Below are 23,640 nucleotides of genomic sequence, written 5' to 3'. Positions count from 1 at the left end.
AAGGGAAAGAAAAACACTCTTCAATTACACCATAAGCATTATTATTATGATTCAATGACAGTCCAGGATAAATGGACCATGTACATTAGGGTGAAACATAATTAATTAGAGTATAAACTAGCCACCTTATGAAAAAAATCATATTGAATTTGCTAGCCTGCATTTACTTATGCTTCTAAGAGAGGCAGCATGAAATGTGGAACCTGTGTTCTCACTTCACTCCTGCTCAGAGCAATGCTTGTCAAAGGCACATTCTGGCACATTGGAAATGGAAAGCAAATTCTTAGTGACAGACGTGTAGAATTATGGGCCCCAACCATCAAATGTCAGCGTGTTTTCAAGCAACTACAATGTCCCCACAAGTAAACCTGTATGTATGTATGTGTATATGTATATATGTATATGTGTATGTGTGTGTGTGTGTGTGTGTGTGTGTGTGTGTATATAAATTACTCATAAAACAGAGCCAGAAGTACTAGCTCAAACCTGTAAGCTCAGCATTTGAAAGGTGATTGTAGGAAGATCAGGAGTCACCCTTGACCACATAGCAAGTTTGATGTTAGTGTGGGCCATAAAAGATGCTGTCAGAACAAAACAAAACAAAACAAAGCGGAGATTGAGGGGTGGCTCACTGATTAAGACTATGTACTGGTTTTACAAAGGACCCGAGCTTGGTCCTCAGCTCCCACATGATCTGGCTCACAACTGCTTGCACCTCTAGTTCCTGGGATTCCTCTTCTGTTCCATGCAGGCATCTGCATGAACACAGCACACATAAACTCATGAAGGTATAAGTACAAAATAACTTAAAAAAAAAAAAAGAATATGCCGGGCATGGTGGTGTGGTGGTGCTCGCCTTTAGACCCAGCACTTGGGAGGCAGAGGCAGGCGGATTTCTGAGTTCAAGGCCAGCCTGGTCTACACAGTGAGTTCCAGGACAGCCAGGGCTATATAGAGAAAACCCGTCTCAAAAAAAACAAAAAAAGAATAAATGAAATATATATACCATAGTCTAACAGAAAATAGAAACATAATTACAAGTAGGAACTATCACACAAAAGCAAATATTTTCTTGTCTTGAGATCCTGTAGAGAACCCAAACTGTACTCAAAGGAAGCATTTGCTGCAGGCATTGATTCCAACGCAATAACGCTTCCAGGGCATCGTCAGTACGCCCTTCCACAGACCCTGTGAGTCTGTTAAGCAGCTGACAAGATTTTCTTTTACTCTAAAACTAACATGGGAATCGCCTATCAGACTTTGCTTATAAGAATTTATGGTATTCTTTATATTTATATGGAATTACACTCAGGTAAAAAGACTGAGAGCATCAATATGGTAGACAAAACAGCTTACCTGTGAGTTACTGATGACATGGTTAGCCTCCAGTTGGATGCTAAATGTGACGCCAAGCTCAGATGAAAAGGATTTCAGGGGTGAGAGTGTTCCTGATGTTAGAACAATGGTCCGTACTTTGTCATTAATATCTGAAAAGGCCTACAAGGAAACACCAGACAGATGAGATCATCTTCTTAAAAAGCTAAACATAGCCATTTAATTTCTGGTCCTAGTCAAGACAAGTTGCGCTTTGGACAGAGTGAGCTTACCACAGCTGGATTTAAGCACCAAAAGTTTACTGCATTAACTCCAATTTTCTGTCGTGAATGTTTCTTATTTTTTGGTACAGCCAAGACTCCAGTTTTATCAAAAATAGCAATCTGATTTGTCCAGGAGTAAGTCTGTTGAATAGCAACTTTATAATCATCTGCAAATCTAAATGGAAAGACAATGCTAATTGAACTACAAAACATAATGATCAAGCTAGACACACATCAAACCTGGTAACTTCAAAACTGAGCAGTGTCCTGCCTTCCCACAAGGAGGAAATGCCGTCCCCATCACTAGTTAACTCAGGAATTCTGACGTAAAGTAAGCCATGAAATCATAAGACTCAACAAATTCTTACAAGAAATATTAAAAATCTAATCAGCTAACTTCATTAGCCACTTTTCCAATTTCTTTTAAACATGATGTAAAATAAATCATGGCAGAACCTTTTAACTTATATCTGCTAAGTAGAAAATAGGAATTATAGTTAAAGAAAGTCATAGACAAGTGATGCTATTTTATTGTATGAGATATATATATATATATATATATATATATATATATATGTATATATCTGTAACATTTAAGATTTCCCTACTAAGTTAAAAACAACACTCATCTAGCTGATTTTTAAAAATTTCATTTATGTTCTCTATAAGCTCTCACCTTTCTTACTCTCATCTCTAGCCCTCCTTCTCTCTCTCCCTTCCCCCGTCCCTCCACATGGCCATGGCCGGCTTCTCTCTCCCTCTTTTTACCTTCTGTCTTCATCTCTGCCTTTCTACAATAAAGCTCTAAAACCATAAAAAAATTTTTTTTCATTTATTACTGTGTGCATGTGTACTACAGTATGCATGTGGCAGTCAGAAGACAGCCTGTAGAACTTGTTCTCTCCTTCCACTTTTATGTAGCTCTAGGGATGGAACTCTGGTTGCCATGTTATATATAAAAAAAAAAACACCTTTGCCTGCTGAGACATCTTACTGACTTTACTGACTGTACTGGCTAGTTTTGTGTCAACTTGACACAGGCTGGAGTTATCACAGAGAAAGGAGCTTCATTTGGGGAAATGCCTCCATGAAATCCACCTGTAAGGCATTTTCTCAATTAGTGATCTAGTGGGGAGGTCCCCTTGTCAGTGGTACCATCTCTAGGCTGGTAGTCTTGGTTCTATAAGAGAGCAGGCTGAGCAAGCCAGGGGAAGCAAGCCAGTAAGGAACATCCCTCCATGGCTTCTGCATCAGCTCCTAATTTTTGACCTGCTTGAGTTCCAGTCCCGACTTCCTTTAGTGATGAACAGCAATGTGGAAGCATAAGCTGAATAAACCCTTTCCTCCCAAACTTGCTTCTTGGTCATGATGTTTGTGCAAGAATAGAAACCCTGACTAAGACTAACCAAAGGCTAAAAACACCACAACAACATCCCAACAAAACAGGCTTACCTGCTATTTTCTCTAAAGAGATAGTCAAGCACCATAAAGAGTCCTTTGAGCACGACTTGAGTTGATGCACTAATAATAGGGATTTGTATTGCCTCCTCTTTACCATGGACTGATGTGGCTTTCTCTTCTTTTTGAAGAACAGCTGAGAGATGCCTCTGTAAGAAATTACCGTATCATTCATAAAGTGGGTAGAGGGGTGACAGAAGGAAAATCCCTTGCAGAGTATTAATACAAACCAAAATGAAGCAGGTACTCATGAAGGCAAAACCTCAAATCGCTTTGCATTTCTGGTCTTGCCTCTTTACCTATCACAGTAGTTAGGATGGAACTCCAGGGCTTTCTGCACACTAGACATTCTGTAACTGACCTACCCAAGCCCAGCAATGGAGTTTGGATTTCCATGTTAACAAATATTCCTCTGAGCCAGACACTTTAATAAAGACATTTAGGAGAATAACTTCTTCAGGCAACTAGCATGCTTTTTAATACCTTTCAGAAGCAATGAACTAAAATTTGAAAGTACCAGTGGATCTGAATAGTGTAGTTTTTTTCCCTCAATGCCTGGATTACATATAGGAAGTAACTCAGGTACGAGGCTGTCACAGGATAAACATATTTTACTAACATCCATTTTTCTTGCTATTATTTTGGTAGATGAATCCAGGTCTTCAAGAATAGTAGTAAGAGCAGGGCATGGTATTGAGAGCCTTTCATCCCAGCACCCAGGAGACAGAGGCAGGTGGATTTCTGTGAGTTTGAAGCCAGCCTGGTTTACAGCCAAGACAACACAGAAAAACTTTCTGAAAAACAAAACTGAATAACAACAAAAAGACTACTAGGCAGGGACTCTAATGAGCCACACCTGATAAATAAAATTTAAATAAAATTTAAATAGTTTAGAGAAACAATAAAAAAGGAACTAAAACTAAGAGCAGAGGCATTGAAGAGTAAGCACAGACTGCTGTCAGTGACCCAAGGATTCCTCAACATACAAACCTTTCCATGAGGAAAAGTAAGGATATGGTTAGTGATGAGTTCAGGTTAGTCGGGGGATCTAGCAAGTTCACGGACAGACTATACTACATAAGACCTTATCTGCAAAAATGAAAACAAGAACATATACAATACTATTAAGTCTTAAGAAAACAGAAAAGAAAAGAAACAAGGCTGGAGGAGGACCCAGGTTTAGTTTCCAGCACTCATGTGGCAGCTCACAACTGTCTGTAACTCGTTTCAGGGGGATCTGAAGTCTTCTTCTTGCCTCCATGGGTACCAGTCATGCACATGGTACACACACACACACACACACATAAATAAATCTTAAATAACAAAAAAAGAATCCTCCTTGAAATCCCTCTTCTAGGTTTAGCCCATTAAACGTAGACCTTACCTCACACCAAGAAAACTTCTCTTTGCAACAGTCAGAGACCATCACAGAAAACCACAGTGAATCAAAAGGCAGAGTTATGGAGCCCAATCTCAAAAGATACATCTACAAGGTAACTGCTGCATCTAAGTCAGGGATCACTGTAGAAGACAATGGGTATGTGGAAAGACTATAAAACTGGAGAAACAGGAATTTGCTGTGAGATTTTGTGTGCTAGGCCATACCCATAAAGTCTCACCAACATGAAGGCCTAAACAAGAATTGAACAAGGATAATAGGCATGCTAATGTGGAAGGACAGGGCAGAAGGCCTCAATCCTACACAAAGAACTGTGGAAAATGGGAAGAAATAGTCTTCCAAGGAGGAGGGCACCAATCGATTATCCAACACCTATTTCAGACACAGATGCAGACACAGATTCACACTTGTGCGCGCACACACCCTACATGCAAGAAACTTAACTACATATTGCTACAGGGAAGATTTATATATAGTATGATTCCAATCACAAGGCATTCTAGAAAAGACAAAGCTATAGAGTCAGCAAGGAGATGAGAGCTTGTCTGGGTTTCAGGAGTGTCAACGGGTACAGGAGGCATGAAGAAGTACAATATAGAGGATGTTTTAGGACAGCAAATCTATTCTGTATGATGCCTTAATGGTGGGTGACTAGGCAAATCCTAGTTGAACTAAACAACATGGGGACTAAGCTGTCAGAAAAACCATGGCCTTTGGGTGACAATAACACACTAATGCTGATTCATGAACTATAAGAAGTATATTCTATGACTCTTTATTGTCATGGAGGACAGTGGCAATGAGTAAAATTGTACCCCACTTTCTCAGGGTGGGCCCAGGGTTAAACAAACACCTTTTGCAGAGAAGAGTGTCTGGGAAGAGGAGTTTACTGGTTAAGCCTCCAGGCCTTTAGGTACCTCATTAAAATGGAGATCTGTCTTGAGACTAAGTGACCTCACATCCTCTACCTGTGGAGGTGTTTGGGGCATTTCGGCCTGATGGTCACAAACCTATGGAGAGCTGTGGCCTCAGGCCAGGACCTGTTGTCCAGGAACGTGGCAAAATGCCTACCATTCCTGAAAGGTCACCAGGGTTTCAAGCCTGTGCTCAACCAGGGACCAGGTTGCCTTTCACGGTCCTACAATATTGTTTTCTTTTAGCTGTGAATAAAGGAATAACTCCTTTAAAGTCTTACTTTGTCCAAACTGAATAATATATTTGTGCCATCACCTAAAGACTATCAGATTTAGATAAGAAAATTTTAAAACAACTTTTAAACTATTAATTTTTAAAATTCTAGACATTTTACTGGATATGCTATGGCTTTTCTCACTCCTAAATGACACCTAGTTGGCTAAATAAACATCATGGGTAGAGAAAAAGCATCTTACCTGCAAAACTGGAAAAGTAGCAGTGGTGATGCCCATCCTGTATAAGTTTAAGAGCATCTCATTTCCACTCCATATTTTACAAGACGACTCATAATCCCTTTCTACAAGATGCTTAGAATTTGTTTCTAACCAACTGGAATTAAAACAAAGCAATTCAATTAACCAGTGTCATCCTTAGCTGTACTGTTTTAGCAGAAGTGAACTGTTACTCATACATGGATCTGTATGCATCCATTGACATTGTTAAGACATAAGCAAGTAACCCATCTCCACAAACGCACATTTCATTCTGTAAAACAAGCACTGACATAGTAGAAGTAAGCTTTTATTAAGAAAGAAACAAGTGTGAGCTTTTTGTGGATTTGCACTGCTTTACTAAGTCTCATAGGTATGAGGTGTTTATATCAAATCACATAAAATGAATGTGAAACAGGTATTTATGGTGAACATCTACAACAAAAGAATTACCTGAAAATACTATATATTGATATGCACACTCACTTAATAAAAGCTTGAGGGGCTGGTGAGATGGCTCAGTGGGTAAGAGCACCTGACTGCTCTTCCGAAGGTCCAGAGTTCAAATCCTAGCAACCACATGGTGGCTCACAACCATACGTAAGGAGATCTGGCGCCCTCTTCTGGAGTGTCTGAAGACAGCTACAGTGTACTTACATATAATAAATAAATAAATCTTTAAAAAAATAAAATAAAATAAAATAAAATAAAATAAAAGCTTGAATGTCATTTTGTAGCAAAGATCTGAGTAAAAGTGATGACAGTACTCAACGTAAGCAAAGTCCTCACTACTCTGGAAATCCAAGTCTATTAAAAGGAGTCAGAAACACAAACAAAAATGTAAGAAAGGGAATATCAGGGTAAAAGACAGAGCCCGGGGCAGAGTGTTTGCGTAACCCATGAGGCTGTAGGCTCAGTCCCCAGCACACAGCAGGGAGCCCTGCACATGAAAATAAAGCTAATCACATCTTGGTGGTTACTGTAATCTTATGTCTGTGAGGTTCTCCTGGAACTGATTTTCTAACAACGGAATGCAGAAAAGTGGCCAGTCCCAGAGGGGATTTAAAAAAAAAAATGTTTGAAAACAGAAAGAATAGCTGGTACAAAGTTAAACTTTGCTCGTTTGAGGGCCTGAAAGAAAGCCAGTGTGGGAATCACAATGGGCAGTAGAGATAATGGTACAAACAGTGTTACAGAATTAAACTGGAAACAGACTGACTGGTCAGCACGAGGACAAGAAATCTGGGATTTATCCAAAGTTTGAAATAAAGTTTTAAATAAGAAAGTGAGTGGGGGCTGGAGAGATGACTCAGTGGTTAGGAGCACTGACTGCTCTTCCAGAGGTCCTGAGTTCAATTCCCAGCAACCACATGGTGGCTCACAACCCTCTTCTGAGGTGTCTGAAGACAGCTACAGCGTACTCATCATATATATAAAATAAATAAATAAAATCTTTTTTTTTTTTTTTAGATTTATTTATTTATTATATGTAAGTACACTGTAGCTGTCTTCAGACACTCCAGAAGAGGGCGCCAGATCTCGTTACAGATGGTTGTGAGCCACCATGTGGTTGCTGGGATTTGAACTCTGGACCTTTGGAAGAGCAGTCGGGTGCTCTTACCCACTGAGCCATCTCACCAGCCCTAAAATCTTTTTTAAAAAAATAAAGAAAGTGAGTATTTTAAGTGTTCAAAGGATGATTCAGACTTCCTACGAAGAATGGATTATGAGAGCTGGGGCACGCCTTTAATCCCAGCACTCAGGAGGCAGAGGCAGGCGGATTTCTGAGTTCAAGGCCAGCCTGGTCTACAAAGTGAGTTCCAGGACATCCAGGACTATACAGAGAAACCCTGTCTCGAAAAACCAAAAAAAAAACAAAAACCAAAACAAAAAAACCCATGTCTTTCATACAAAAAGACATTATGAACACACTGACAGACAAAAATTCTTACTTGATGAGGTTATAGCACACATCTCGTAGGGGCTCGTGGCTTTTCTTCCTTATATTACTGTTGATCAAACTATCTAGCTCATCCCGAGCAAACCTAAGCTGAACTTCTGTTACACTGTAGCTTGCTGATTCCCGAGCACAGTCTTCAATGTTGTGAGCTTCATCTAAAATGACAACTTGTCCTTTCAGCTTTATATCCATCTGTAAGATAAAATAATTTTCTATTAAAACATTTGATAAAGTGGATTTAATAGGTTAAAGATTTCATTTAAAAATTCACAATATAGGCCAATATTGCTTGTGCACTTTCTATTAAGGAGTTGACACTCAAGCCAGAGCCCACCACTTCTCACTCTAAAACACCAGGCAGCCAATCTCTCAATGAAAATGTGCCTTGGATCAAGGCACCAATGGCTACACAGAGGGTATACAACTGTACAAAAAGGAAGCTTTCAATACAAAATTTAACATGATTACCAAAACACCGTGTGTGTGTGTGTGTGTGTGTGTGTGTGTGTGTGGTGTCATGACTAAGCACAAGGCTTCATGCTCGTTATGTAAGCCCTTTAATAAATGAGGATACATCTGTATCGCTGAATAGAAAATCTTTAGAAGAGAAACAAAAAGGCAGATTCAATAGTTCTAAAACAATATACATGTTTGTCTCATTTCTGCCTGACCTATGACCCTTCATTTTGAACCCTTCTTCTCCAGCTTGAACCTGGAAAATCATGAATCTGTAAATCAAGTGACATCATGTTTCCTACAATAAGGGTAAAAGACAGCTCATAAGCAGGCTCATCAGTTAAAGTATTCCAAGGCTCTGTGGTCAGAGACCAGATCAAATACAGTAATGGATATGTCATCCAGGCTGGGCCAAGCAGAGTGACTGGTGGGATTAAAGCAAGCTCATGGTCTTTTCTCCAGATCAGCTAACTGCTTGTGGTTGTTCTTGATCCCACAAGAAAAGGACTTTCTGAGGACAAAGCCATCATAATGAAGAGAAAGCTAATTCTTTTAAAACTCTTTTCAAGTTGGGTTTGTGTAATTTACAATAGAGAATCCTGAGTAATAAAATATGGAACTTCAGCCGGGTGTGGTGGCGCACGCTTTTAATCCCAGCACTCGGGAGGCAGAGGCAGGCCGATTTCTGAGTTCGAGGCCAGCCTGGTCTACGAAGTGAGTGCCAGGACAGCCAGGGCTACACAGAGAAACTCTGTCTCGAAAAACCAAAAAAAAAAAAAACATGGAACTTCTATTAAAGTAATCACCAATAAATTATTTTGAGAAAGTAATAACATATACAGGTCTGGAAGTGACTGAAAAAGAACTACAGAAGAACAGAAATAGACCGAGTATCAAAGGCAGAAATTCCAGTAGGACAGGGACAAGGCAGAGCACTTCAGCAAGTGTAATCAGAGACACGGGGATTTCTGAAAGACTCTCAGGGTACTCAAGGCCTTCAGATAGGAGTTTTAATGAGGGTTGAAGGGCAGTTCTATACCAGACTATTGAGCATCTTGAAAATAAAGCATATATATGGATCCTATGCCAGAGCAAAGGGAGAAATCAATTTTCAAGTAAGGGAATGATAGAATAAAAATAACACAAAGACCACCGTCACTAACATAGTTATATCTACACCACAGCGGGTATATACCCAAAAGGTGTTCCACCATCCCACAAAGACACTTGCTCAACTTTACTCATAATAGCCAGAAACGGGAAACAACCTAGATGTCCCTCAAATGAAGAATGGATAAAGAAAATGAGGCACTTCTACACAATGGAATACTATTCAGCAACTAAAAACAAAGGCATCATGAACTGTACAGGCAAATGGATGGAACTTGAGAATATCACCCTGAGTGAGGTGACCCAGACCAAAAGGACAAGCATGATATGTACTTACTTATAAATAGAGATCAGCCATAAAATACAGAATCCCCATGCTACACTCCACAGACCCTAAGAAACTAAGCAAGAAAGAAGGCACAAGTAAGGATGCTTGAATCTCACCTAGAACAGAGAATAAAATAGTCATAAGAGGGGCTGGAAAGATGGCCCAATGGTTAAGAGCATTGAATGTTCTTCTAGAGGCACTGAGTTCAATTCCCAGCACCCAAATGGTGGCTCACAACCATCTGTAATGGGATCTAATGCCCTCTTTTGGCATGTATGTATACATGCATGCAGAACACTATACATATAATAAGTAAATGACCAAATCTTTAAAAATTAGTCATAAGGGGCAGGAAGAAGGAGGGAGCTGGGTAGAAGAGGAGATGAGGAAGGGAATGGGGGTGTGTTCAGGATCAGGTGTAGGGAGGAACAAGAGAGATGGACAACCAATAACTGATCCAACTTGAGACTCATCCTATGGGCAAGCACCAACCCTTGGCATTATTAATGACACTCTGTTATGCTTACAGACAGGAGTTTAGCATGGCTGTCCTCTGAGAGTCTCGACCCAGCAACTGACTCAGACAGATGCAGATACCCACAGCCAAACAGTGAATGGAGCTTGGGGACTCTATGGAAGAGTAGGAGGAAGGATTGAGGGCCCGAAAGGGGATAGGAACTCCACAGGAAGACCAACAGAGTCAACTAACCTGGACCTTTGGGGCTCTCAGAGACTGAATCACCAATCAAAGAACATACACAGGCTGGACCTAGGCCTCCCCACTTATATACAGCAGATATGCAGCTTAGTCTTCATGTGGGTGTAGAACAACTGGAGCAGGTGCTATCCAAAAACTGTTGCCTATCTATGGGATATGTTCTACTAGCTGGGCTGCCTTGTCTGGCCTCTCAGTAGGATGTGCCTAGCCTTGCAGAGATTTGATGTGCCAGCATGGGGGGATACCTGGGAAGTGAGGTCCACCTGCTCAGAGGAGAAGAAGGGGGATGGGAGAAAAGATTGTGGGAGGGGGTGAGTGGGAGGGGGCAGTGAGCCAGGTGTAAAGTGACTAAAAAAATGAGCTAACCAATAAAAGGTACAGTAGCAGAGGTTAGCGGTATGGTAGCATATAAAATGCCTCTTTGAGGTTGAAGAGATGGCTCTGTGAATAAGAGCACTCACTACTCTTCCAGAAGATCTGCATTCAGTTCCCAGAACCCATATGAGGGCTCAAAACTGTCTGTACCTTTAGTTCATGGGAAGTCTAACAACCTCTTCTGGATCATGGACGCTTCACACATATTTTGCACAGGCATACACAAATTCAGGCAAACCAATACACATAAAATAAAAAAAATGAAATATTAAAAAATTTAAGTGCCTATTAATTTTGAACTTTAAAAACTGGAGCTGCAGCTACGATTCATTCAGCTGGTAGAGTACTTGCCTAACATGGATGAAGCCCTGAGCTGGATTGCTAGAACTGCAAGACCTGAGTGTGGCAGCAGGCACCCGCAAGCCCAGCACTTGGACAGTAGAAGCAGGAGGATCAGAAGTTCAAGGTCATCCTCAGCTACATAGCAAATTCATGGCTAATTTACTGGGCTACATGAAATCCTCTCCCAAAGACAAAACAACACAAAACAACCCTGGAACAGAAAAAAAGAGTAGAAAGCAAGCATGAACTGTACAGTCACATAAAAAGAAAGCAGTAACTAGCTACACCTAACTTTACTCTTTGTCTTAGGCTGTAGTAATTATAATAAGAATCAGGCGAACAAATAAAACTTCATTACTAAAAAATAAAAGTTCATTACTAAAAAAATTTACAATGTACAACTTTCATAGTACATATATAAGTTCTTGAAGATAGTTATTCCCCCTGCCAGAGAAATGTTTTTAAAATAATTCTTAACTTTGCCAGGTGGTAGTGGCACATGCCTTTGATCCCAGTACTCGGGAGGCAGAGGCAGGTAGATTTCTGAGTTTGAGCCCAACCTGGTCTATAGAGTGAGTTTCAGGACAGCCAGGAGTACATAAAGAAACCTTGTCTCAAAAATCAAACAAACAAACAAACAAACAACTCTTAACTTCATGAGTGGAGAGAACCATGGTTATCTAATGGTCTTATAAGGGGAACAATTTTGCTCCACAGGGGACATATGGCAGTTTCTAGAGATATCTGATGGTAACAACTGTGAGGATTCTATTGGCATCTCAGAGACCCAGGGATGCCACTAAACATCACAAAGCACAAACAGCTCAGCACAACCAAGATTCCTCTAGCCTGATGTGACTCAGTCAAGTCTGGGTTTAAAAGTCACCTCTTAATTCACCTTTGAACATGTTTTTGTTTCTCCGTTTAGGTACATTCAGTACAAAGGGGGAAAAAGACAAAAAACACCAAAAGCTTTTCCATTCATCACTTATCTCAGTAAGCAAGTTCTAATCTCTATATATACTCACAGTTTCCCTTATTTGTGCGTCTAAAAGGTAGTTGTAGGGACAAAAAACTATGTCAGCATCATCTATCAGCTCTCGAGCTGTATAGTAGGGACAAGCTTTCAGTTTCCTCCCGAGGCTGACAAGTTCTTCTATGTCCCAGGCTCTGGACATCCCCTGAAGATGCTGCAGTGTCTGCTGGCTACTAATTTTATGAACACCATGATAGAAATAGCAGGACTTCCCCTGAAAACAGACATAAGTGATATGTGAACCAACTCTGGAGTCAAAGGAGTAAAATAAGATTATCTCAGAACTTAAAAAACATTACTAAACCCAAAAGCTAATACTTTATAGGGAAAATAAATACTTCCATATTTATAATCACAATCATATCTTCCTGCCAAAACACAGGGATCTCACTATGTTGCCCATATCGACCTTGAACTTCTGGGCTCGGGTGATCCTCCTATCTCACGGAGCTGGAATTACAGGCCATATTCAAAACCATTTAAATTATAGTAATTGTCTCAGAATGAGAGAGAACTTAAATACAAAATAAATGAGAAAAATATTCTTAAATTGTTTGATGTAGTCATGACATTAGCCATAACATTTCTGAAAGGAATGACAAAGCAATGGTATCTCTTGTTGCTTTTAGAACAGAATTAGGATGCTGGGTGGTGCTATAGCGCGCCTTTAATCCCAGCACTCAGGAGGCAGAGGCAGGCATAACTCTGGAAGTTCAAGGTTAGCCGAGTCTACTGAGTGAGTTCTAGGACAGTCAAGGCTATGCAGAGAAACCCTGTCTGAAAAAACAAACAAGCAAACAAACAAAGAGAAAATTTCTGTTCACTCTCTTGTCCCTTTTCAAATTTAAGCCATGTGACAATATTGGAAATAAGGAAACTAGATAGGGAGAGGAGGGAGAAAGGGAAGAAGAAGACTATCTTGAGAGAAAAATAAAGAAGAATAATTACAAGGATAAAATATAAGAATATCCCCAAGATTCAAAATCATATTATTCTGTCTCCATCTTTCCCTGTTTTACATGTGGGAAAAAAATCTGTTTTAACTTGTACTTTTTGTAGTTTCCATTAAGGTATGACATTTCTTTGAATGGCTATTCTTGTTTGAGTGGTAATGGATACTGAATCTAGGGCCTCGAGAATTCTAGATAAGGACTCAACCACTGAGTCACAGTCCTTGTATGAACATTCAAGATGTCCAACGATAATCCTTATTTTTTGATGACTATCTATTAATGTCTTTGTTATTGTGTTATCAAAAGAAAAACAATTTTGTAAGTTATTAAAATTTTAATAACTTACCCCAAGTATGAAAGTCCTATATTAAAAAACTGTATAAAAATGGGGGCAAGAGTGAAGCCTTAGTGGTTAAAAGCACCTTACTGTTCTTGCAGAAGACCTGGGTTTGGTTTATAGCACACACAGCAACTTATAACCATCTTAACTCTTGTTCAGGGCACCTGATGCCCTTTCCTGGCCTCCATGTAGTAGTGTGCATGCAGGCTCCTCACATATACATAAATTTTAGAAAGAAATAAACAGTGTGTAAAATCAGCCCAGAATGGTGGCCAGCATCTATAATTCCAGAACCTGGGAGCCTGAGACAGTAAGGTAGTAGGTCTACCTGAGTGCCACAGCAATATTTTCCAACTAACATAAATAACTTAATTAATTAGGTGAATGAATAAAATGTATGAAACTAATAGTCACATAACCAAAAATTTAACAACGGTTTAAGCTCTGAATAATGGGCAATTTGCCAGGACCTCAAAATTCTAATTTTTAGGGACTGGAAAGATGGCTCAGCAGGTAGGAGCACTGAGTGTTCTTCCAGAGGACCTGAGTTCAAATTCCAGCAACCACATAGTGGCTCACAACCATCCGTAATGAGATCTGATGCACACTTCTGGTATGTCTGAAGACAGCAACAGTGTACTCACATTCATAAAATAAATAAATCTTAAAAAAAAAAAAAGATAGCAAGTTTAAAAAAAATTCTAATTTTTATCATCAATGTGACTGGGAAGAATTTAATAGCAAAAGACCAAGCCAAAACAACAACAACAACAACAAAAAATCTGTAAACTCACTTTCTATGACCAACAGCACACATGTTAATTAAATTTATACAAAAGATATACCCTTGTAAGGCTGGAGATGACAGTATAGGCCTTTAATCTCTGCACTCAGAAGGCAGAAGCAAGTGAATCTTTTGTGTGGGCCAACCTGGTCTACAGATTGAGTTCCAGGCCAGCCAAAGCTACATAATAAAACTTGTCTCAAAACTGGCAAACCAAATGATATATACCCTTTTGAGTGAGTAAATTATTTGTTAGGTTCTCTAATGATATTATAATAAGAAAAATAGGCATTGAATGTATAGAGTAGAATATGCTTAAGTTTATATAAAGTGCTCTTACTCAAAGAATAAATATGCACATATACTCTAGCAAATAATGACTTTTCTTCTGAAATATTCTGGCAAAATAAACATACAACTTTACAGTGGTTTCCTTGAAGGGTTTGAGTACAGGGGAACTGGACAACAGGACTCCTCGTCTTGGGCTAGCTTTGACTCTTATTCCATGTCCTTTATTTCTTTTCTTTTGGGTGTGAGGGAAAGCAGGATCTTCTTATATAGCCCAGGCTAGCCTTAAATTTGAATCCTCCTGTATCATGTCTCCAAGGGCTGGGATTATAGCTGTGCAACATAATACCCAGATTTTATTTATTTATTTATCATTATTTTACTGGTGTGTGCTGCCTGCATGTATGTATGTGCACTACATGCATTTCTGGTGCCCACAAGGGTATTTGACTCCCTAAACCCTGATTTACAGACATACCTGAGTTGCCATGTGGGTGTTGGAAATTGAACCCTGATCCTCTGAAAGAACAGCAAGGGCTCTTAACTTCTGAGCCATCCTTCCAACTACTTCATTTGAATTTTTTAAAAACAAGATGATCTATATTTCAAACTTTTTAAAGAATTGGCATTTCTGGCTCAACTTTAATTTTCTTTTCTCAACTGAAACAAAAAATTAATTTTGGCAGGCAGGTGCCTATCTTTCCAGTATGGAGGCACTTTGAAAGAGACGGTGAACAAAAAGCACATGTGCCTTCAGATCAAGCCAAATAATCAGAAAGTTTACACTTGAAGGGCTCTTAGAACGACAGCCCTGAGCAGGCTGATAGTGAAGCCAAAGGCGCATCCCTTTTAGCTCTGTAACAGAACCCAGAAAGGAGTCTGCTGGCTGGAGCGTTATCACACTTTAAACTCCTTTCACTCAGTGTCGGTTATCTATTTATCATTTCGCTTTGGTAAATCAGCCATACTAAACATAGACACCTATGGTGACTTTGTAATTGGCCCTCATTACAATACCAAATTACTCTAAGGGCTTGGGAACAAGGAAAAGAACGCTCATGTACACCCACGGAGCGAAGATAGAGAAAGCCACAGCAACCATCTTTGTTTACTTACATCACTAATCTTCAAAAACAAAATACATGTTCATTTCAAGCCAATGGAAAATTCTGAGCATTGAAGTCTACTATTTTTACACGACTCAAACTTGAAGATAAAAGATCAAATGCAGAATTCTAGATTATACAAAAGACTGCCTTAAATTTTTAATTGCTTTAACCAATATATTTTAACTTATGTATTTCCTACAAATGCATACTTCGTCAAGAACAAGTGAAAATAGTCTTAATGACAATGGCAGTCAGCACCTGAGTTTAGCAAAACAATTAGTAACTCATAGAGAATGATTTAAACCTGGTATTTGCAGTTTCACCACAAAACCCTTTTTCTTGAGTACCTTTGAAACATAAACAGTGAAGAGATTCCACACAATTCTTCAGCTAATGAGAAAGTACTTGAATGGCAACAAATACGAGTACAGAATTTCAACAATGATTCTGATTAAGTCTATGTTCTCTTTCTTACTCTGAACAAGTCTCTCAAGCTTGTCCATAGTCCCTCTTATACTGTACAGTCTCTTCTACTACAAAGCTAAACAGCTGTCAAAGTGTCTTCACTAGGCCTTAAAAACCTTAGTAAACACTCATCTGGTTAAAATAAAACACTGAGAGAGAAAGAACAATAAAACATAATTTATTCATATTCTATGGTAGGAGGTGACTATCAGTGAAACAAAACTCTTGGGACTCGGACTCACAGTCTTCTATGTAGAATCAACTCTGATAAAATAACAGACAAAAAAATTCTCAAAATATACAGCTATTGCTCACTTTATACACTGGTTTGCTGAATATTCCTGAGTATAATCTCATACTTACAACTTCAATTTTTAAGCACGTTATCTACACTATAGACTCCCAAAATAATACTGCCCAGAATTAAAGTGATGTCTTATGTCATTCTACCTATCTTAAATTCATACCATACCAATTTCCCTGGAAAAACTTAAGACCATGTGTGACATTGTTTTAAACTTAATAATCTCATATAATTTTTTTGAAAAAATATGTACTAATTAGAATTAGAAATTAGAATAATCATTTATCTCAATATTAAAAATTTCAACATTTGCTGTTTAAACTATACTTAAATATGACATCACCCATGTTCAACTATTTTGGATAGAGGGATTTAAAAGAAAAAAAGATTATATCTGAATACAACAGAAATTAATATCTCTAAGTTTTAAAACCAAAATCTATCAGTTTAAATGTGAGTCAAGATTTTCTTACAGCAAAATATTTTTCAAAAAATATCAAAGCCAGTAATTAATTTGATTTTCATATTCCTTAATGGTCACTAAAAATACATAGCGCATGCATCAAGCAGTCTGCGTCTTTTCAGCCTTATTTTTTTCCTTTGAAGTCACAGTTGTTTTACTCACATGTTTGCCATCCAGCAGCTCCATGCACTTTTCCTTTCTGTTGAAGTTTCCCACCACTTCAGGATGGACACAGGTGTGATCCCTGCTGGAAAGAATAGTCATCGGGACCCCTGAGTAAGCTGTCTTACGGAGCTCCCTGGTAATCTGAGCAATCTGCTTGTGTGTCCGTGTCCCAAAATAAATTTTAGGTCTCTTGCATTGTCCCCCGTGATCTTTCTTAACAGTATTTGCAGACTCTTCGTTGTTTCCTTGTTTAGCAGAACAGCAGCACCTGGAACAAAGGCCATCCACCTGAAACAAGGAAAGAAAACAGATGCTGTCTGGGCCACCACAGCAAACGTTAGAACATCTCTCAGAATGTATCACAATGGTTCAAGAAGCTTTCAGATATTACAGTCTCTAAATTCACGGCTGAAGAAACTATGCCTCATATACAAATTAGTCCTCTGTCTTCTCAAACTTCGAAACAGTGTTTCCACACTTATAGTCTCTCTGACATCATACTGACTCTTCAATTCCAAATGTTTAAAGTACATTTTAATCCTTCTCTTCAATAATTTATAGTTTTTAAATGATATGACAGATTGAAAAACCATCAATTTATCCTGGGTCTCATGAGAACTTGTGACATTATAAAACTGATCATTTTTCTCACAGAACAGCTCAAATATGCTACATGTTTTTTTTAAAAAAGCATTTGAAAGGTGGTTAACAAAAGAATAGATAGAACAAGCTGAATGTTAAGCATCACTACAAAAGGTAAAGAAAGTTATTCTCTAGCAAAGGCAAGAAAATGAATGCAAAAATATCAGCATTTTATAGTGAGTGGAAGCAGGCTGATTGCATGGAACGAGTATGTCCGAAATCCAATTACATGTGTGAAATGAAAACCCACCAGAAAACTGTTACCAAAATAGCTCATCCTGGACAGGCTCACTAGTGATTCAGTATCATAAATTAAATCATACAAATGTCTCTTTAAATACAGCAAAGGAACCTCAAGAATACAGTCTACAATTTACCTGATTTAATTCCTGCTTCCAAATTCTGCCCACACCCCATTTTTTTTGCAAGTTTAATGCTATGAGAATTCACAGATTCTTAATAAACACTCCCTTCAAAGCTCTCATTCCTCCACCAAATGAGAAAGACTGAAGCTTCATGTAAGAGAAATGTAGGGAAACGGTCATGGGTAGGGTAAAAGGTAAGCAGCACAACCATTTAAAAGAATTTACACTGGAAATATTCGGTTTTGTAGAACAAATACTCTACTTACTGCATTAGAAAAAATTGTAATCAGTAAGATTAGCCTTCATAAACAAATGCTAAGTCATAGTATGTTACACCACAATACTGGAGATCAAGCTGTCTTTTAGCCTCAGTTCAGTGGAAAAGCAAGTTCAAATTACTCCTAGTCTCACTCAACCTTGTCCACCATTAAATATTACAATACATGATAGAATGGATGTAAATGTGACCCTTCTGGAGCTGTCACTCACTGGGATAAAAGGTTCACTGATGTGCCAAATAAACATTCAGTCAAAGCAGATAAAGTTACAGTCATGCTGGAATTGTTACATTCCCCTCTCGGGTTGCCAGTAACAGCAGATTTCATTACAGAGTGCTGCCACATTAAATAGCCAGTTCCAAATATCCTGCCTCTATATTGAATAATTACTTATTCACTGAAGGGATAAAAGAAGAGTTATGAATGGGGCCCTTGTCAGCAGTGAAGCAGGAAGCAGCTGACGTGTGGCTTATATTACATATGATGCAACATCTAACAACTCATACTCACAGGGAAAACGGAATGCAAACTATATCATGACATTTGCACTGGATTCTTCTTTAGTTTCTACAGCGATCACGTTAATTAATTAACATACTAAGAAACTAAGGTAATTGCAAGTACAGAATTAGTTTACTTTTTCATGCCTTCAGACCTTTTACTCAATTATACTATTTCTCTTCCTATAATGCTGTTGAATTTAGACTATTAGACTACTAGGACTCATTAAATCATTGTGTTCTATATGGATACATTAAACAGAACCCTAAAAGTAATTCATTAAAATGACGCTCAAGGCTTAGAAAACTTTTTGAGAGAACACTTTCAACATTAATTTCACTTAATATTTAAGTTCACCTGTTTCCTGACTACCTTTCAAAAAACAAGGTACAGAAATATATAAAATAAATCAACTACTACAAATGCATTTAATTTATAGATCTTCACATATATGTGAACATATTTTTCATATAAATATTTTCAAACAAACACTCCCACATAGTTCTACAACTTGCTATTTTGTATTCATATTTTTAAATGTTAAGGTGGGTGAATTTGGCATTAATAAATCAGTTCTCATCTTTAAATGTTATGTGTAGCTCTACTAACAAAAGTTTACGATTAAAAAAAATTTAAACAGATAGATTTAGATACCACCAATTTTTTTACACCATTAATTCAGAAAAGTATAAACTGTGGATATTTTCATACGAAGTGTGTTTTGTTTGTTAACTTTTAAAGTGATCTGAAATGATTCTGTATTTATGAATTCAAGGTAGATCCTTAAGACAGTTCTCAGTAGGGAGTTAGGCAAGGAAAAAATAAGACTGAAATTAAGACAGTTGAATCTTGTTCCTATGTAGTTCCGAGGTCACTACTTAAAGGATTTGAGAGAATGTTTGAAGATGAAAAAGTGGCATGACAGCAGAAAGGAAGCTCTTCAATAAGCATTTAGCTAATAACAAAAGGAGCTGCTTGAACCAAAATTATTAACTTTCAACACTGAAAGAATACATGAGATAGGATCTGAATAGCAATGACAGGACATCAGAACACTCCTTGAACTGTGAATAGCTCCTACTCTATGGCCACTCTCTGAAACCTTTGGACTTGGGAGTACTGAAGCAATCAAATGAATAAAAAATAACTTAGCAGCCTCCTTGCCTGATTCTCCTGTTAATAGACTTATGTTTCATAGAATAGTTGTTTTTGCCTATGCTCTTTAACAGAATTTCTATCAGGACAGTACAAAAATAAAATTTAAAACTATAAACTCTCATCCAGTATATTGAAGGCCAGCAGGTGAAACACCTGTTCTCCAAAACAGTCAACTCTATGGTCTTTAAATGTCAATGAGTTATGATCCAGCTCTGTAAAAATGGCTTCCTCTTCACATCTGGAAACTGTCTTTACTTCAACAGAAGGCAAGAAAACCCACGATCCACAGCAGCAAAAGTGCAGTATCATTTAAAGAAAAACACAGAGGACACCCGTGGACAGGACAGAACTCACCTGCTCGAAAATTCCTTTCAACTCTTGGCCAATACTGTTTTTGGGGAGTTAGAGACCAAGGATTACTAGAAAATTGTCCACATGTTTAACAGTTTCCAGCTCCTCTATATACACATCAGTTCTTTGGAAGGGGGAAGGATTAGAAGTTTGATTATGAGAGACAGGCCAGCTGCTGAGCCTTCCCACTATTCCCTGCATAAAGCTGTGAGGAAGTTCCAAGTGTAACACACTAAGACATCAGCTGCTCAAATCCCACAGCTCTCTGCAAACTTTCCCAACACGCCCCCTTTAAAACAGTATGCCTAACCACTTGAAAAATAAAATGAGTAAGGCCACGAATTTTCAGAAAAGGAAAATTAGGAAACAGAAATTAATGTCCCTGCCAACAGTGAGGCAGGAAATAAACAGCATTAGTCAGTGTCACATATACTGAAATATCTAATAGGATCACAGAGAAAACGGGAAGCGAATCATATTATGATATTTTCATGGAATTCATCAAGTTACTCTGATGAACTGTGAACTACAGAACTTCTAAAAGGAGACTATGGATTGAATAGTCTTTGGAGAAAGCCGAACAAAAAGAGCATATTTACTATGAACAAAACATATTTTAAGCACAGTGTGGCGGCACACACTGGCTATCCAGCACCTGAGGAGTGGAGGCAGGCAGGAGTATCAGCACTCCAAGGGTATCCTCAGCTACAAAGAGAGGTCGAAGACAGTCAGGACTGAAACTCAGTCTGCAAATTCATGTGTGCACTTGCATATTTTCTCTCTCTCTCTCTCTCTCTCTCTCTCTCTCTCTCTCACACACACACACACACACACACACACACACACACATGAAAGGAAAAGCAAACTATATGGAGGAGACTAATAAATGAAAGAAAACAGTAGTCCTCATTCCCCGACTTCCCAGAGGTACAGCTATTTTGTCCCACTACAGCTTCCTTAAGGACAGCAGCTCACATTTCTTCCCATAACGCATTCACTGAGTGTGTAAGTATAACCTAATCTGTTTCCCTTGGAGGACTATGACTTGGTGTCCCAAAACAAACTACTATAGCCTAATACCACATTTTAAAACTCTAGCAAATATGTAAGTACCAATTTAAAGTGGCTTAAATATGATAGATACTTCAAAAATCAAACGCTCAGCTTTTTAAAGCAAAAGCACGGGATAGTTTCCTACTCCCGGCTAATATCTGTGGCGGTTTTGCTGTGAGTAACACATACATATCCTCAGAGGTTCAATATTAATAACTACCACTTATTAAAGCTGTCCCCAGATGAGGCACTTCACATGCAGTATCACATTCCATCCATCCATTCAGTCAAGAAACATTAGAACTTCTGCTTCCACCAAGCCAAGCAGAAGACAATGACAAGGGCCACCCAACCTCATCTACAAAAAAGGCTTCTCTCTTTACTTGCCTTACAAGGGGCAGTTTGGAGAGTTTAGCAATGCCAGTTTCATGAATTACAGAATTGTTTCCAGTTTGTTCTATGTGCATTATTTCTCTGATGCAATTACAAAATATTCCTAAGGATAAATTATGAATTAAAGTATACAGTTCGTAAAAATTACTTAAACTTACTTTTAAATTAGATATTGTCTATCAAGATCCATGATAAGTATAACAAAAGAATGGAAGAGAAGGACTGTGTTCAGTTAACAGAGTCTTTACAGAGTCAGGGAGCTTTTTTTTCCACCAGCAAATGTTTTTCATCTAGGGTTAGAGAATAAATATTTCAAGTTTTGAAGGATATAAGCTCCTATATTAAAAAAAAAAATCCATGAGAGTCATATGTGAGTAAGGTTTTTGGGGGTTTTGGATTTTGTTGGTTTTGTTTTGTTTTTTGAGGCAGGGTCCCACTTTGTAGCCCAGGCTAACCTCAATTCTGTCTTTGAAACCCAAAATGGTTCTTAACGTGATCCTTTGCCTCAGCCTCTAGAATGCTGACATTATAGGAGCCCCCCCCAAAAAAAAGAATATATTTATTCATTTGTTGGTTTAGCATTCTTTTATATGTATAATGTTTACCTGCATATATGTATATGCATCACATGTGTGCCTGCTGCACAGGGAGGTCAGAGGAAGTCACCTGATCCCCTGGAACCAGAGTTATGGATGGTTATGAGCTGCCACGTGGTGCTGGGAATTGAACTTGGATGCCCTGCAAGAACAGTGCTCTTAACTGCTGAGCTATTTCTCCAGTCTCAGGAAAGGTTTTTTAAAAACAATAAGCCAATAGCAAAAATGATTAAAAACATATTCTCATTAATATGTAAAAACTTCTATTTAAAAAGACATCTTTCTTGGGCCATTGGATGCCTACAACTGCTACAATCCCACTTACTCCAGAAGCTGAGGCAGGAGGAATCCAGACTGGTTCAAGGATAGCTTATCTCAAAGCAAAACTTTAAAGGATCTGGGCACTGTAGTTCAGTGGCAGAGTAGTTGCATGGGTTCAACAGACAACACCCAGGATTACAAAAAGAAAAGCAGCAGCAGCAGCAGCAGCAGCAGCAGCAAGAAGATGCCTCCCTAGGTAAATAAATAAGGTAAAAGGAAGGCAGAGACTAAGAAAAGATAATTGCAATGGATAAAAATAAGTAAAGGTATCTAAAACAAGAATTGTAATACACTTTAAAAAGGCAGACCTAGTGGACAGCAGGGAATAGGGAATCACACTAAACAAAAGTGGAAAGGCTGTTGAGTACTTGAATACATTAACCACCTAATGCTTAGCCCATCTCATTTATTAGAAAAATGCTAATTAAAACCACAATTTCCCAGCACTCGGGAGGCAGAGGCAGGCAGATTTCTGAGTTTGATGCCAACCTGACCTACAAAGTGAGTTCTAGGACATCCAGGACTACAAGGAACCAACCAAAACAAAACAAAGAAAACATCACAATTTCCTCTTTACACCCATCAGACTGGGTGTTGGAAAGAGTATGAAACAGCTTTCATAAGGGAGGAATACACATACAAACTGACAGATCCACTTTGGAAAACACAGTGAAATCATACAGTGGAAAACACTAGTAAAATCAAAGATACACAAATTCTTTGGGGGCTCAAGAGATGGCTTGGTGGTTACAGCGATTGCTGTTCTTCCAGACAACCTGAATTTGGTTCCCAGCACGCACATTGGTCGGTCGGCTCACAATGGCCTGTAACTCCAGATTCAGACAGAGATCTAACACCCTCTCTTAGCCTCTCTTCACACACTGGGTCCACACACAGACACACATGCATACATGCAATTAAAAAT

The 23,640-nt window shown here is 38.5% G+C and overlaps 1 protein-coding gene across 1 annotated transcript in view; it reads right to left on the bottom strand.

Moving 5' to 3' along the window:
• The window catches only part of Brip1 (BRCA1 interacting DNA helicase 1), a 128,350-nt gene that overhangs the window by 77,013 nt on the left and 27,697 nt on the right, over positions 1-23,640 (bottom strand). Inside the window, exons 6-12 of the mRNA XM_021177469.2 lie at positions 17,055-17,345; positions 12,179-12,400; positions 7,814-8,013; positions 5,847-5,979; positions 3,051-3,205; positions 1,608-1,773; positions 1,357-1,497 (exon numbers count right to left, since the gene is read on the bottom strand). Coding sequence (XP_021033128.1) covers positions 1,357-1,497; positions 1,608-1,773; positions 3,051-3,205; positions 5,847-5,979; positions 7,814-8,013; positions 12,179-12,400; positions 17,055-17,345 — 1,308 coding nt within the window. The remainder of the gene's footprint in view (positions 1-1,356; positions 1,498-1,607; positions 1,774-3,050; positions 3,206-5,846; positions 5,980-7,813; positions 8,014-12,178; positions 12,401-17,054; positions 17,346-23,640) is intronic.

Source organism: Mus caroli, unplaced genomic scaffold, assembly GCF_978045245.1.
Source record: "Mus caroli unplaced genomic scaffold, Mus_caroli_1 scaffold_13, whole genome shotgun sequence".
NCBI lineage: Eukaryota > Metazoa > Chordata > Mammalia > Rodentia > Muridae > Mus > Mus caroli.
This window is presented reverse-complemented; position numbering and strand designations above follow the sequence as displayed.